Below are 14,231 nucleotides of genomic sequence, written 5' to 3' on the forward strand. Positions count from 1 at the left end.
GGAGTAAACAGCACCACTCCTCTGTTGTCGCCATGGTAAATTCCACTTCCTGTGTCCACTCCAGCTTGACAGCAGCTTTGGGTGAGACAGGAAGTGTAGTACGGCGGGGGTTCAATAACATAACACCATCGCGCCGTTGTTAATAACTTTCTGTTTCGCTCTAAACAAAAGATGCTTGACATGTCACATTGAGCTCTCGAGTTTATTTATAAGCAGGTGAGAGGTTTAGTTTTCCATCGTCTAGATGAAAACATGCATTACCAGTATGATTTATTAACTTTCAGTCAGTAAATCAGGACAAACAACATATAAATGTGCTGTCTTTTCCTTTTCGGCTCTGCTCACACTCACTTCAGTCAGATTCATTGATGTGGAACAGAAGAAAAAAAAGCAGTAACAGAGACTTTTTCCATAAAAACTGTGGATCAGTGAGAGGATTCTGACTCCACGGTGAGTTCAAAACCTGTTTTTTACCCCTATTGTTCTACATTACATCCTCAAAAATCTAATCGTTAAATTTGTAGAAAGGTGTCGTGAAGCAGAACTGTCCGCCAATGAAAAGACTTTATTAAGGGGATCGGTTTAAGCTTCAGACACAGCAGATAAGACTACCGTGACGGCTCATCCTGAAACACCTGCTTCAAAAACCTGCTGCCTGTCTCCAGCTCCGAGTCTCTGCCTGACACTTCTGGTTCTGATAAGCTCTTTAACAACCTGTGCTCTCGCTGATGAACAAGTAAACCAACTTGTCTTCACTTCCTGCACACCGGAGGCAGATTTAAGATATTTCCAAGTGACGTGTCATGACAAACTATTACATAGATAAGGTGTTTATACATTTTACCAGCCAGTCAGTGTTTGCTGTTGGTTAAAGTCTGACATCTGAGCAAAGATCTACCTTTGAATATAATTTGCTAAATTGTTCTTCATCCAAGTACCTCTTTAACGTAAAATAAATTATGTAAAAAATAAGATTTCTCTGACTGGGAACTTGGAAATTACCACTTCTAAGTTAGAGTAGAATGCACCATTGTGCTGTATTCAAGTCTATTTTCAATTGTTGCATTTATGTTTAGCTGGAAATAAACACACATTTTTCACTTATAATTACCCTTTTATCATAATCAAAGTTGGATTTTTTCTCCCCTTAATGGTCTTATTTACCAAAATACATGAACAACATCACTATACTTGTAAGAGGTCAGTTTGTAACTTACTTATTGGACAGGGGCACCTCAGGGGCCAATCAGATTTCAGCTCTTAGATGTAACCATGTTGCCAACAATGAGTTAAATGTTTTACAAATTTGTAAAAAATGTTTTTGATCCATCTTATTTCTTAACAAAGACAACCACATGAAAATTATATGTAGATTTGTGCTGTATGAATCAGACATATCAGACCGAACCAAAGAGCACTTCAGTGTCATCAAGTTCAAAGTAAAGTGTGAGTAATGCTTTACTAGTGTGTTGTTATCATGAACCAGCGGTGTGGAAGACTGTCTGGAAACTGCTGATACATTCATCAAACACTTAAATAAATAACTCTGTTCCCCATTAATCAGTATCGTGTACATGTCGGAACAGTCAATTTCAGCCTCATCGGTGAAAAATTGGTTTAAAATGTGGAGGCTACTTAGTGAACATTGCAATAAATGTTGAGTCTACAACAAGGCTCTGGACTGACCTCACATTCAGGTTTTACTGTTTCAGGGAGTGGAAAAATGTTTCGTTCCATTCCAGGTCTGGAAATATCAATATGACGCAGCACAGTCGTTGGCCGATGGAGTCGGAAAAGTGCACCACCCTGCAATAAAGTAGGCCAGCAAACGGAAGAAACCATCAACAACAGCTGCCGTTTTGAAAAAGTTACGTGGAAGTCAGACCAAAAAATGTATGGTCTTACTTTCTGCTCCAAAAAAAAAACATTTTAAACCGATATGGGTGAAAAGTAGAAAGAGTCAAAAAGTTGAGAACTGAAAAAAATCTTAACTGTGGAAGCAATTCATCAACAGCCATTACCACAGCTAGAAAAAGCAATGCACCTAAATACCAACTGAAGCAACTGTGAGACACGTGCATGTAAAAATCTGTGCTGTAAATGCAGTGTCAAGGAAGACCATTAGCAGCTGAATTACACCAGCTGTGTCACAGTCATCAGAGCTCATTCAACCTCTGAAGATGTTTCCACCTGAAGTGCTGCAGAAGCATCCCGCAGCCGCTTCCCTCGACTAAGCAAATACTCCGATTCCATTTTTAACAGCAGGCTGAGTCAAGCTGCAAAAAGAAGATTCGACGGGCAGGAGGTCAGACACGGGAACAAGAGTGCATCATTATGGTGAATATATATCGTATTATTACATCAGTAGAAGTATTTGCACCAGGCCTAAACCGGTGAGAGTAGAATCTGAAATAACTCCAGGTGTGACGCAACACCACAGATCTTTTTTAAGGACAACGGCAAAGAGGGCAGGGTGAGGAATTTAATAACGTTGCCACCCAGCTCTATTTACCTATGAAACCAGATTAAACTCATAAGTTGTCTTGGGAGACATAGAGCCCTGAATGAGCTGCATTTTCTTTTCAATTAAGGCAAAAATTGAAGCAAGTTTTTGGCCCAAATAAACCTCAGACATTCTTCTGTCATCTGTGGAATATTACAAAAGAAAACAGAAGCATCCTGTCCCAAAGCAATCCAAAAAATCTGGTCCATGCCTTTATCACATCTCAGCTGGATCCCTGTCACTGCATTTTAGCAGAGTGTCCAAACAACTGCTTGAAACACTGCGGCAACAGACCTGACTGGTACAGCCAGGACAGATCGTATTTCCTCTTTCTTAGCCTCTCTGTACTGGCTCCCTGTAAAATTTAGAACAGAATTTAAAATCCTTCTTATCCAACACAAAGCCCTTAATGGCCTAATTCTGTCATGTCTGAAAGATCTGATCGTTCCATATCATCCTGCAAGAACTCCTCACTCTCAGAACACTGGCCTGCTTGTTTTTCCAGAGTTTCCAGGATCAGAATAAGAGGCAGAGCTTTTAGTTTTAATTCATAGATCTCTCTGTGTGCTACTTCTTTTAATATAATCTTTTTGTCAGGTATTTTATTCCTTAAGTTCTTATTTTCTACTTTTGTTTTTATTGTAATTTATGCTAATATTCCAATGGTATTTACAAATTGTCTTCATTTGGTCTGTAAAGCGCTTTAGGTTGCATTTCAGCTTGAAAAGTGCCATTAAAAAAAAGCTAAGTCAAGTAATTGAAGGCCCTCTGCTAGCAGAATGTAAGTTAAAGGTAATTGGTTATTTTCAAAATACCTGCTGTTGCACAACTGAACATGTGCATCTTCTTCAAGTCAACTTCCGAGGAATTGGACGGATAATGTGTCCGGTGTGGTGAGACGCAGGGTTGGCCCAAAGGGCGATGCCACGAACTACTGCTGATGTCTGACAGACATCACAGTGGCATAAGGAGGATAAACCTGCTTCATGCTTAATGGCAATTGTTTTAATGAATAAATTAAATGAATTGGTATGATCTGAAAACACTCTGTATTGGTCTAAAAGGTTTCCTAACAACTAACCCAACAGGCCATACTTTGTTATCAAGCAGCAGAGAAGGGGGAGATCACAGAAAAGGAGAAGAGGAAGAAGAGGCTGGGAGGTATCACTGACCCGGATTATGCACACTCCATATCCCCTTGAGAAAGGGAATCTATCAGGCCAAGCTGACCCATTCAGCCGCCTCTGGCCTCGGGGGAACACAGCGCTGAGGAGCAGCCTGGACACCGCTTCTCCTCCAGAAACAGCGACCATGCAGAAACCAACAAGCTAATCAGCAGGGAAGCGTTGTGGGAAAATACGTTAAAGCTCAGCATGGATGTGCACTGTACACACACAGATGCCAGGCTAACACAGATCGAGATCTTGACAAACACTAATGCGCACTGGGTAAGAGAGGCTGCAGATGCCAAAAGGCCTCATCGGTTTCTCCACAGCTGAGTGGAGATGAGCATTAATAAGTAGCTGCTCGCAGACCACAGAGCCAATGAACCCCGAGCTTCGTCAGGATGAACACAGATGTGCACCAACACTGCTTCCCAGTCTGGATACCTGAGTCCATGTCAAACATACAAAAAAAAAAAAAAAGGTATTTAAAGATAAGTGTTCATTTTCAACCTCAGGTAATGCCAGTGGAGGAGTCATCTTCATGGTCAATTAAGTCTAATCAGCTGCCAGAGGTTTCTTTTGTCAGGCGCTGCAAATTGATACAGATGGATGATTTTTCCTTAAGGGCATTCAACACCCACATAAAGAGGCATTTCAACTACATCACAATAAATCATGCAACCCATGACTGAGCATCTGTGATCAAAGGAGAATGTTGCAATATAATATATATCACATCTTGTATGTAAAGCTACACTCTGTATGTTGTCATACTCAACTCGCAGAAACGCAAACAAACCTACCACACAAAATCAGACTGCTCTAATATCCTGGTGTGAAACAGTGCCGTGCATTCAGAAATCTAATCCCCTTTAGGTAAGCAGTTAAGAGTTAAAGCCGCTTGTTAAATGTAAATTGTGACATGCAGAGTTGAAAACTGAAAGAAAAGAAGTCCGAAATCTACATGGAAGTTTATTTTTAAGGGCATTTGATTCTTTACGAATATATGTACATACATACTAGTTTAAAAGGACATTATTTTCCAGTTTATAAGTGACTTTGAAGCTACTAAAGTTGCTAATCTTTTGACATGACGGCGCCTGATGGCAACAGAGAATTTTAAATCCCTCACTGAGGCACCACAAACAGCATACAAGGTGTATGCTGATAGTAATGACAGGTCATCACGTCTAACTCTGGCTTTTAACGTTAAGAATAATCCTGAGCACATCTGTTTAACGTATTAGGAAAAAACACGACCTGTAATTACAGGGCAGTGTTTTAGAGGCCCTCAGCGTCTCCTCTGAGGATCGGGGACGACGGTTGTCCTCCTGCCTTCAGCAGATCGCAGGATGTTTGAAACCTGAGTCTGATGGTGCAGTCTGAGGCGCAGCTGCCAGAGAGACGGCAAGAGCTGCAGTGTGATGATAACACAAGTTTGGTTGCTGGCTTCAAGGAGATGACGGAAGATGTTGGTGGGAATCAGTGGAGAGGCGACATATCACGCCGAGGCCTTATACACCCTCAGCTTGTAAGCTAAAGATGAGAAACATTTGATAAACTGTGGTTGAGTGAGAAAAACACACGACTGGCTCATCTAGAAGGAAAATGTTATTCCACTTTTGTCAATTAAAAATGTTTTTGCCACCTGAAAAAAATGACTGAGTGGAAACATGAGACTGGCATCGACAGGCTTTGCGTTTAGTTTATGAATTTCTTGATTTCCCAGAATACGCTCTGACGGCCACAGACTCATGCATGGTCTTGTTTAACTCATGTTGGTTTCTTCAGTGACCAGTAAAGCATGACAAAGAGCCAAGGGTTTGTGGACAAGACAGGACAAGCATTGAGCCTCTCACATCCAACATAATACTCCATCTTTATGTCGGTTTACTGAGAAAACAAACACGGAAATCTCCTCGTATTACAACATCCAACACGATACCAGAGGAGGTGTCAAAACTCTTCTGGCTGGACACCAAAAATGGGAATTTAATCTTTAACTTTCTTTTTTCTTCATTACTTTAAATATTCTGCTGTCAAATAAAACAGTTATTGTGACCAATGTAAAACCATCAGTCACAACATTAAAACCTCTGACAGGAAACTGAATAAATCTCATTACAAAGCAGCTTCCCCACTGAGAAACACTGGATGTTACTTTAACAGGAAGCCCAGCACACACCCTTCACCGTGGCAACAACACGGGTTGACATAATGTTGATCATTCATTGTTCATTTCTTCTTTATTTTTAGCCAACTGATTCCTACAAAAATCAATTTTCATCAGAATTCAGGTACTAAATGCTGCTGATCAATAACTTTACACTCTGCAGATTTACTTTTTAAATTCCCATGACTCGATTCCACAATAAGGAACCACAAATCCACAGATAATAAGCATTATTTAGAAACTTCTTAGCCCAGTCTTCGAACAATACCCCATTGTCTCAGCTCAGAAGGTCAGAACAGTCCAAGCCTTCATGTGGACCTTGCTAAGCCCATACTGGCTCGAGCTCTGCATCCCTCCAGCCAGGACACAGCTGGCACTCGAGTCAACTTTCATAGCTCACCTGCTCTGCGCTGCAGCTCAGCCGGCACGACACGTAAAGCAAAAATATCTGCAAAGCTGTGACAGAGAGCTCTTTCAGACCGAGTGGGGGACCGGGACTTCAGGGTGTCATTCAGCCAGACTACCAGCTGGTGCGGTGACTGTGGCTTATGAAATGCATCACAGTGGGTATTCAGGATGAATGCAGGTGGGTGCCAAAGTAAGATGAGAGGAGTGTTAAACTGGACACTGTGGCACAGTGTGTATGAATGCATTTAGTGTGCATTCATTTCCCTTTGGGATCATTAAAGCATTATTACATTTAGAATAAAACAGAAACAACCAGCCCTGCTTTCTCTGTTGGATCATTTATCCAACACACATTTATTTCAGCACAGCACCAAGAAACACTCAGAGCAGGAAAACTTCAACAAGTCTGATACATTAGAAGTGATTTCACAGCTTAGAGCACCTTAATTTGATGTAAAAACACGTTTATGCTTGATTTGGGAGCATTGCAAAGGCAAAATGATTGAGTTGACTGAGTCTTCCAAAATTTTATTTTCCATCAGTAGAAGCTTCACTTGTTACCATAATTCCACAACTAATGGCTAAACTTAAGTATAATCTCCAAACCGCCTATATCACTTGCTCATTTACTACACTGATAACTACAGCATAGATTAGACAGGAGAGGAACGCCTGCTATTAGTGAGCACGTCTCAGGGTGAATTCAAAATCCACCTTATCACAGCCGGTGTGTTGTCAGTTACTCTCGACTATCTCCACGCTTCCTCCCCTTTAGCCTCATTCTGACAGTGAACAGACTACTGTAAGCTGCCAGCTTTTCTCACAGATAAGAGCAGCAGTGCAGTCCTGAGACAGAAAACTCTATACCGTCTTTCTCCCCGTGCTCTCGACAAGCCGCAGTCCCAGTAATAAACCTCCCAATGATACCATATTCTGCTCTGAATGGGTGTTACGAAGCATTCACCATTAACAACTTCTGGCTTCTTTCTGAAATTTCTGGATGTTGCGACATCAAATAGGCCAGCGTTCTGGTGTGAAGGTTTCAAGATGATAATAACACTTTTTACTGTCAGCGTAAGTGGTTTCAGTGGAGGGCTGCTGTGCAAATGGGCAGCATTGTGTAATATTACACAACAGCACATGCCTGGGGATTAACCATGGGCCCTGTCCTGTCTGTACAGTGAGGCTGCAGGGGGCCACAACTGTGTCACAACACGCAGAAATGTGGTGTATTGTGATCAACAATCTGAGAGTTAATGAAATTTACCCTGTATGACATCAGACACAGCTGCCACATGATACTGTTGGAACTTATCTAAAGTAGCGTCATCAAATTGGAGCTTTAGTCACACTTTCAGCATCTTACTGCAACAATAGGCTGGAAATCTACATCTTCTTCCTCCAACAAAAGCTTCTTCCCATCAGAGTCTAAACATTAAAAACACAAACATGGATGCATGGAGCGTTAACATCTTACTTTATCTAATTATAAAAACTAAAGGTCTTAAACGTTTGTTCATCTTTTCAACAACAAATACGAAGGAAAGGACCTAATTTGAAGGGATACAAAGTGAAGCTCTGACTAAATCAGAGCTGCTTTATCCAAATCTAATGGTTCGTTATAAAAAAGAACAAGTTGAGTTCATTTCTAACAAACTTGCAAACAATAAAGAAATGCTCCCTGCATCTCACTCCAGCTACTGTTAGCAGCAGCAGCACTGAGTTAATGAGGGGAAATGCAAAATGTGGGGAAGCTGAGCCTGTGAGGCCAAAGCGTCCCTCATATAATAGCCGACTAAAGAAAGGGGGGCTTTGTTCGGTGCAACACAAGCAGGTTCCTCTTTAATGACTTCATGTGCGTGCCAATCACTTACGCCATACAATACCATCATGCAGCCACAACACGACTCAGGACCATCCCAAACACGTGAGCCTACAGCATGTGATTCACGTCCTTCTCCCTCAAAATACAGAAGCGACCACTCGCTTCAACAGGTAATGGCTTTGAGGATGAGGATGAGGTCACAGAGCAGAAATGGGTGCTATGTCATCTAACAAAACAGGAGAAACTGGACTGATGGCTCACTGTTGATATATTCAACCAATTTAGACTCATAATCCGACTCTGTAATGTCTCGTGACCGGGTAATGTGTCACTTCTCTGCAAAGACTCGTCCCTCTGCTTGCATTTCCCTCGTTTTTTTAACTGTACGAGATGTTTTTATATTGCTGCATTCGGGCATATTGTGTAATCGCCAAACAGTTACAGCGTACATGTGTGAGGTCTAAAACCATAGTAATCAGTTCAAATCACTTTCACATATAAATACGTGTCCCACACACGCTCTGTCGGCAGGACATGAAGCGTCACGTAAACAAACTGCAGATTTATCCCCTTTCGATGAGGAGCGTGGACATGTTTCTGCTTTTGAGGAGAGCTGCTGTACCACAAATTAAAATGTACCTCTCCGATTTACAGCTCTGTTGTGATTTTGTTGCATGTAGATGTAATGGCAACTGAGAACTCCTGATTTTCTAATAAATAAAGAATGAAAGAGAAACAAGAAGTCGTATTTCCCTCTAAGGGACTCATGTAAGGTTTCCAGAGAAAGAGCCTCGACAGTAAAAGCAAAAACTTTCCTTGTTTCTCTCTAATTATGTAAATTTGAGTTCTGTTTTTCCACTTCGGAGGTAGCTCAAACTGCAGAATTACTGATCAGAGAAGAGGAAGAGGGGCTCAAATATGATATTTTTTGTTAATATCGTGTCAGTATCGATATCTTGGAACTGGGAACAAAAGGAAAAACTCATTTAGGTTCTAAAAGTGTCACATTTATCCAACAATCATTCCCTCGTTTTTATTTAGCTAGGACTATTATTACTTTTTTGTTGTTGTTGCTTACTTTAGATGTGCTTCACTTAAAACAGAGGCACCAGCACATGGTAACAGCATTTCACTCAACCTGAAGATGACAGTAGTCGATGTAGTTCGTATGTGCAAACAAGAGGTTTCTCTAAAACCCGAGGCGCATTCTAACATGAATAGAATATGAAATGATGTGCATAGAGTTAGTTTCCTGTTGACACGCAGAGGCGTGTGTCCCCCTCACTAAGGACATGTGCTTAGGAACAACCTATGACATCCTCTGAGGAGTTACAACTTAGTTCAGTCACTGGTGACACTTTCGGTTTCAAAGATATTAGGAATATACATGAAGTCACGCACTGTTTCCTAGAAAAAGTTTTATAAGAAAAAGTTTTATAAGAGACTGAAAAGATCTGCTCCGACCAAAAAGGCAGACTCCCTCTCCAACGACAGCAACACTTATCTCCTGCCAAGACTCCGATCTGAGCTCTCCAATCTGCTGAACCACAGTGTCGGTCAGTCTCCCAGGTGGCGTCTGCAGTATCACTCAGTGCACCCTGATGTGATACAAAACTGAGGCCAGTCCTTTAGAAATAGCAGACGGAGGGCCTGTAGGGTGTCAGATGTCAACACGGAGCAGTTGCTGGTGTCTCAGCCCAGGTCGCCTCTCATGCTCACAGCAGCTGTGTCTTCTCAGACCTCACATTCCTGCAGGACAGATCTACTCTAGTCTCATCACCTGTGCTGATCCGAGGGTGGGACAAGCTCAGGAGATAACGTCAAATAAGCACGACAATGCTGGTCTAAATCTATTATGGGTATAATGTAATTGTCAGACAAATGGAAGATGGTCAGGGGAAGCAGCCTGTTGGTTTATGGGTCAGTGCACTGAATGAAATGTCCTCAGTTTTGAGCCCAGCTTGGGGACCTTTGTTGTGTGTGCTTTTCCGTCTTTATCCTGCTTCAGTTTCCTGTTGCCCCTCTAAGCGCACCATCGTAAAAAGGAAAAAGGACACGTCTCCAAATTACTTCAGGTGACCAAAAACAACGAGGAACACAAGCAATGACCTCAGCACAGACGCAGCTGAAACGGCACCGAGCAATCTGGGAATAAAATCCATTCGAGTCCATTAAAGCCCCATGCTGTTCAGAAGCAGGATGTTTGGTGCTGTAAAAATTTGTCTGATGTCGACTCTCTGTCCACTGACAGTCTCACAATGTGCACCCATGATTCAGCATCTTCTTCACCCCATTAGACCTCACTGTACAATTACAGCAGCTCCACGGGAAGAATTGCCTTCACTGCATTATAAGCCGTGCTGCCTGACCTCCACTAAATAATACATGTAAACATTTACCCCACCCTTCTGCAGTCAAAAAGTCAAACCAGCACACTCCTTCCTCCCATTTCTTAATGACCATGAATACTTCAAACATTTGAATTGCATGCACTGACAAGAAGATGGTTTGTTCTTTCATAGGTTTCATTTTAATCATCCAGTGTGTGAGGCACTGATGTTTTGCATGTATTGTTTCTGTTAATGTAGGTTATATAGGAGTCACCCCGCTCACTGTTTGCAGATGTGATGAAAATTAACCTTTTGGAGAGATTTGAGGCATTTACAAAATAGTGCGCGTAATTATACACGTAAATGCGGAGAATGTAAATTAATCCTGCGTTTAATGGTCATTCCTGAGGCTTTAGAGGCACTATGTAGTTGCGGTAGGTAATGACAGATCAGTGAGCAGCAGCCAGAACTTTTTACAGGCTCGCGTCGCAGACAGACACACGCCTTTGATTGTGACTACCCATTTAAAGAAAAGCAACGACCGTGCACACGCACACCCAAAACGCATGGTAACTGAACACACTGTTGCAAATGACCGCAAATCAGAAGAACAAGTTCCTCACAAAGACTAAAAGTGATTCATAGATTCATCGACTGCTTCCAGCTCAGAGACTGTCGTCCCGCTGCTGCGCAGCTCACCACACCACATTGTCCAACTACTAAACATCACTTACCTCCAGACGTGTGCTAAAGTAAATTCAAGTAGGACTCAAGTTTTTCTTCTCTTTGTCAGGCTCGGCTGCAGAGACACACACACTCGCAGCCACGCAAAATGACTAAATCTCAATTTTAATTTCCTGCATTCCCACTGAATTAATTTGTTTTCTTCTTTCTCCGGCCTCTCGCCTCCGGACAAACTCCTTGAAATTCAAGTCCGCGGCGAACACTGGCGCACTGTTAATCCGAGTGTGTTCGCAGTTCGGATGTAATTAAAAAGCAGTCCTCTGCAGCTTGGTCGCTGAAAACTCGTCTTTGCCGTGCTAATCAGTGCGGCCACTCTCAGACGCGCAACAGTGCGCGTTCATGGTGCTTATGGGCGGGGAGAAAATCCAGAGGGAGGACGGACGGCGGAGTGATAACAGGAAGTCAGTTTGAAATAAAGCGACAGCAGTGTTGCTACGGCACGCCACACCCCGTGTTTCAGATTATGGAGGAATTAAATCTTTGTTTCAATTTTGACTTTATTAAAGGATGTCACAGAAACATTTTAGATTTCTTTACACATTTATGTCCACATTTTATCTTACGTAAGAGTGCAGTATGAGCACTGATAACTTTCTAATGCTCACAAGTAATGGCAAAGAAGGTTACCCTTTCAGCTAACTGGAGAAGCTGGTACCCGGATGGAAACAACCAATCAGAAGTGAGTTTTTCACCTCCCAACTGTCGCAAATTGTTTACGTTCTTCTTGAGCAGCGGTTTACGTTAGTTGTTGCAATGAGGGACAACACTGCAGTCTTCGTGATACTTGTTATTTGAATGTGACTTTTACAGGTAGGGACATTAGATGAATCTTATATATTTTAATTTGACAGTACACGGTGTATATTTTATCGGCCACGTCATGTTGTTTATCTTCTTGATTTGATAAAAGTAACGGTTAGCTAGTGCGTGCTAACGTAAGATCCTTTCGGCCGTTAGCTGCCTGCCGTAAACGCATTGCAGTAATGTGACACTACGCAGTGGATTTATGGCCCAGAAAATGCCCGTGTAAATACGTGAAAACGACACGATCAGTAAACATGTTTAGAAAGCGCAAAACAACAGTTTTTAGCAACGATCCAGATCAACGAACCAAGTCACAAACTGGACGAGTCTGAAAAGTTTTAGTAAAGGTTGTAACGTGATTGTACAGTTCAATACTTCAACACGCCCTTAAAGATGTACAATAGTTTCAACAACCATCCAGCAAAGTTGAATTATTTAGTTTAGGTGTTCAGATATTTCGAAAGTTAAAATTGTCATTTTGAAACTGAAACCAATCGAACAAAAAGTTTCTGTTTAAAACATTCCTAAATCAAAGCTCCTCAGATCAGTCAGCAAACTAAGGCGACAAAATGTTGTAAAGTTCAAACAAAACCCACGTTACGAACAGTTTAATTAAAATGATATTTTATGGTGGCATGTTTGAAAATAAACAGCTAAAAGATTGCTAAAATGTTCGTTTTTGGTTTGCTAAACAACCAAAACATTCAAGTATGTTTGATAAGTCTGATACGTTTCCTATATCTATTTAGTTTAAATAGAACTTTTGTGCTGAGTTATCATCCCAGGAGTCATTATACAGCATGCAAACAGTGATTTTTAAAATGAGTAAAGTGTTCAGTGCTCGTGTTTTCCAGACTGACGCTCTCTGACCGAGCTGGAGGATGGACCCTGTGGTGCTGAGCTACCAGGACAGCCTGCTGCGGCGCTCTGATGTGTCCTTACTGGAAGGACCTTACTGGCTCAATGACCAAGTCATTGGTTTCTCTTTTGAGTATTTTGCAGCCGAGCGCTTCAAAATCCTGGGGGATGCTATCATCTTCATCAGCCCAGAGGTCACCCAGTTCATCAAGTGTGCCTCTTGTCCTGATGAGTTGGCTCTTTTCCTTGAGCCGCTGGATCTCGCTTCGCGTCGCTGGGTCTTCCTAGCTGTCAATGACAACTCCAACCAGACGGCCGGAGGATCTCACTGGAGCCTTTTGCTCTACCATCACAACTCCAACCACTTTGCACACTATGACTCTCAAAATGGCAGCAATTCACTGCACGCACGGCGCATTGTTAGCAAGTTAGAGCCTTTCCTGGGTGCAGGGAGGAAAGCTCTGTTTGTGGAGGAGCCCTGCCCATCACAACAGAACAGCTATGACTGTGGCATGTATGTGATCTGCATCGCCGAGGCCTTGTGTGAGAAGATCAGGCTGGAGGGCTCACCGCGCCTTCCTGTGCAAATCATCACGCCAGCTTACATTACCCAGAAGAGGGCTGAGTGGTGCAGACTGATCCAGAGTCTGGCTCAGAATGACCTCTGCTGCTCTCTGCCTTTCCCTTAGCGTGTAGGCAGCTTCTCACTGTATGCAGAGCAGCTCTCAGCCACCACATATCTGCTGCTGGAGAATCTGAATGCACTCCTTGAAACCCGTATATAACTACACATAAGATATATTTCTATTTTATTCTCTAGTATACTCCGTAATGGCTCTAATAAAAGCAATGTTGGATCCTGTAATGCTTCAGAGAACCGTTGGTGTCATTTTTATCCCATGTATATGCACAGATGAACACCAGCATGCCTATAAAACTACAACTCGTGTACGTGTTGGGTGAGGATGGAGAACCTGTCGCGTGGAAAAACAAGCACTGGCCTTTTTTTTCTTTTCTCCATTTGATGGAGTTTGGAGCAAATGTAGAAATGTTTACACAGATAATTGCTCAGGGTCATTGGAAGTGTACTGAACTGACAATAAGAATGTGCATATTAACTCTGGCTCCTGCTGTACGTCACAGGTTGTGGTTCATTTCTGTTTCCCGGTCTTAAACAGGCGTTTGCGTCTGTGAACGCTTTAGTTTTGAGACTGAAGAATTTTGTGGTGTGAGGGTGAGACATGCGCTGTGTTTATGGAACAAAGGGCAATGTTTGAGTGGTGGAATGTATGTTATGTTCTCGCAAAGAGTATCAAATGCACTGTCTGATAATCTAATAAATGTGGCAGTTGTCACATTTTTGTGGACAAAGGAGAAAAAAAGAAAATGACTGTTTATTTTTTCACTTGTCTTCTCTTCA

The 14,231-nt window shown here is 42.1% G+C and overlaps 2 protein-coding genes across 13 annotated transcripts in view; one reads left to right on the plus strand and one right to left on the minus strand.

Moving 5' to 3' along the window:
* myo9aa (myosin IXAa) overlaps positions 1-11,485 on the minus strand; it is a 106,960-nt gene extending 95,475 nt beyond the window's left edge. For all 11 annotated transcript variants that reach the window (XM_072380098.1, XM_072380093.1, XM_072380096.1 and 8 more), the window contains exon 1: positions 11,140-11,485. The gene's annotated coding sequence lies outside the window, so the exon portion shown is untranslated. The remainder of the gene's footprint in view (positions 1-11,139) is intronic.
* Positions 11,486-11,586: 101 nt separating this feature from the next.
* senp8 (SUMO peptidase family member, NEDD8 specific) lies at positions 11,587-14,231 on the plus strand. Of its 2 annotated transcripts, none has more exons than XM_072380100.1 (2): positions 11,587-11,828; positions 12,808-14,231. In XM_072380100.1, exon 2 carries the CDS (start codon positions 12,835-12,837, stop codon positions 13,498-13,500), a length of 666 nt encoding a protein of 221 aa, XP_072236201.1. In that variant the 5' UTR covers positions 11,587-11,828; positions 12,808-12,834; the 3' UTR covers positions 13,501-14,231. The 2 variants fall into 2 exon arrangements, with proteins under 2 accessions (XP_072236201.1, XP_072236200.1); XM_072380099.1 differs by lacking the exon at positions 11,587-11,828 and adding an exon at positions 11,860-11,959 and having other exon boundaries at positions 12,808-14,230.

Source organism: Leuresthes tenuis, unplaced genomic scaffold (genome assembly GCF_036924035.1).
Source record: "Leuresthes tenuis unplaced genomic scaffold, fLeuTen1.0.hap1 SCAF_2, whole genome shotgun sequence".
NCBI classification, from domain to species: Eukaryota; Metazoa; Chordata; class Actinopteri; order Atheriniformes; family Atherinopsidae; genus Leuresthes; species Leuresthes tenuis.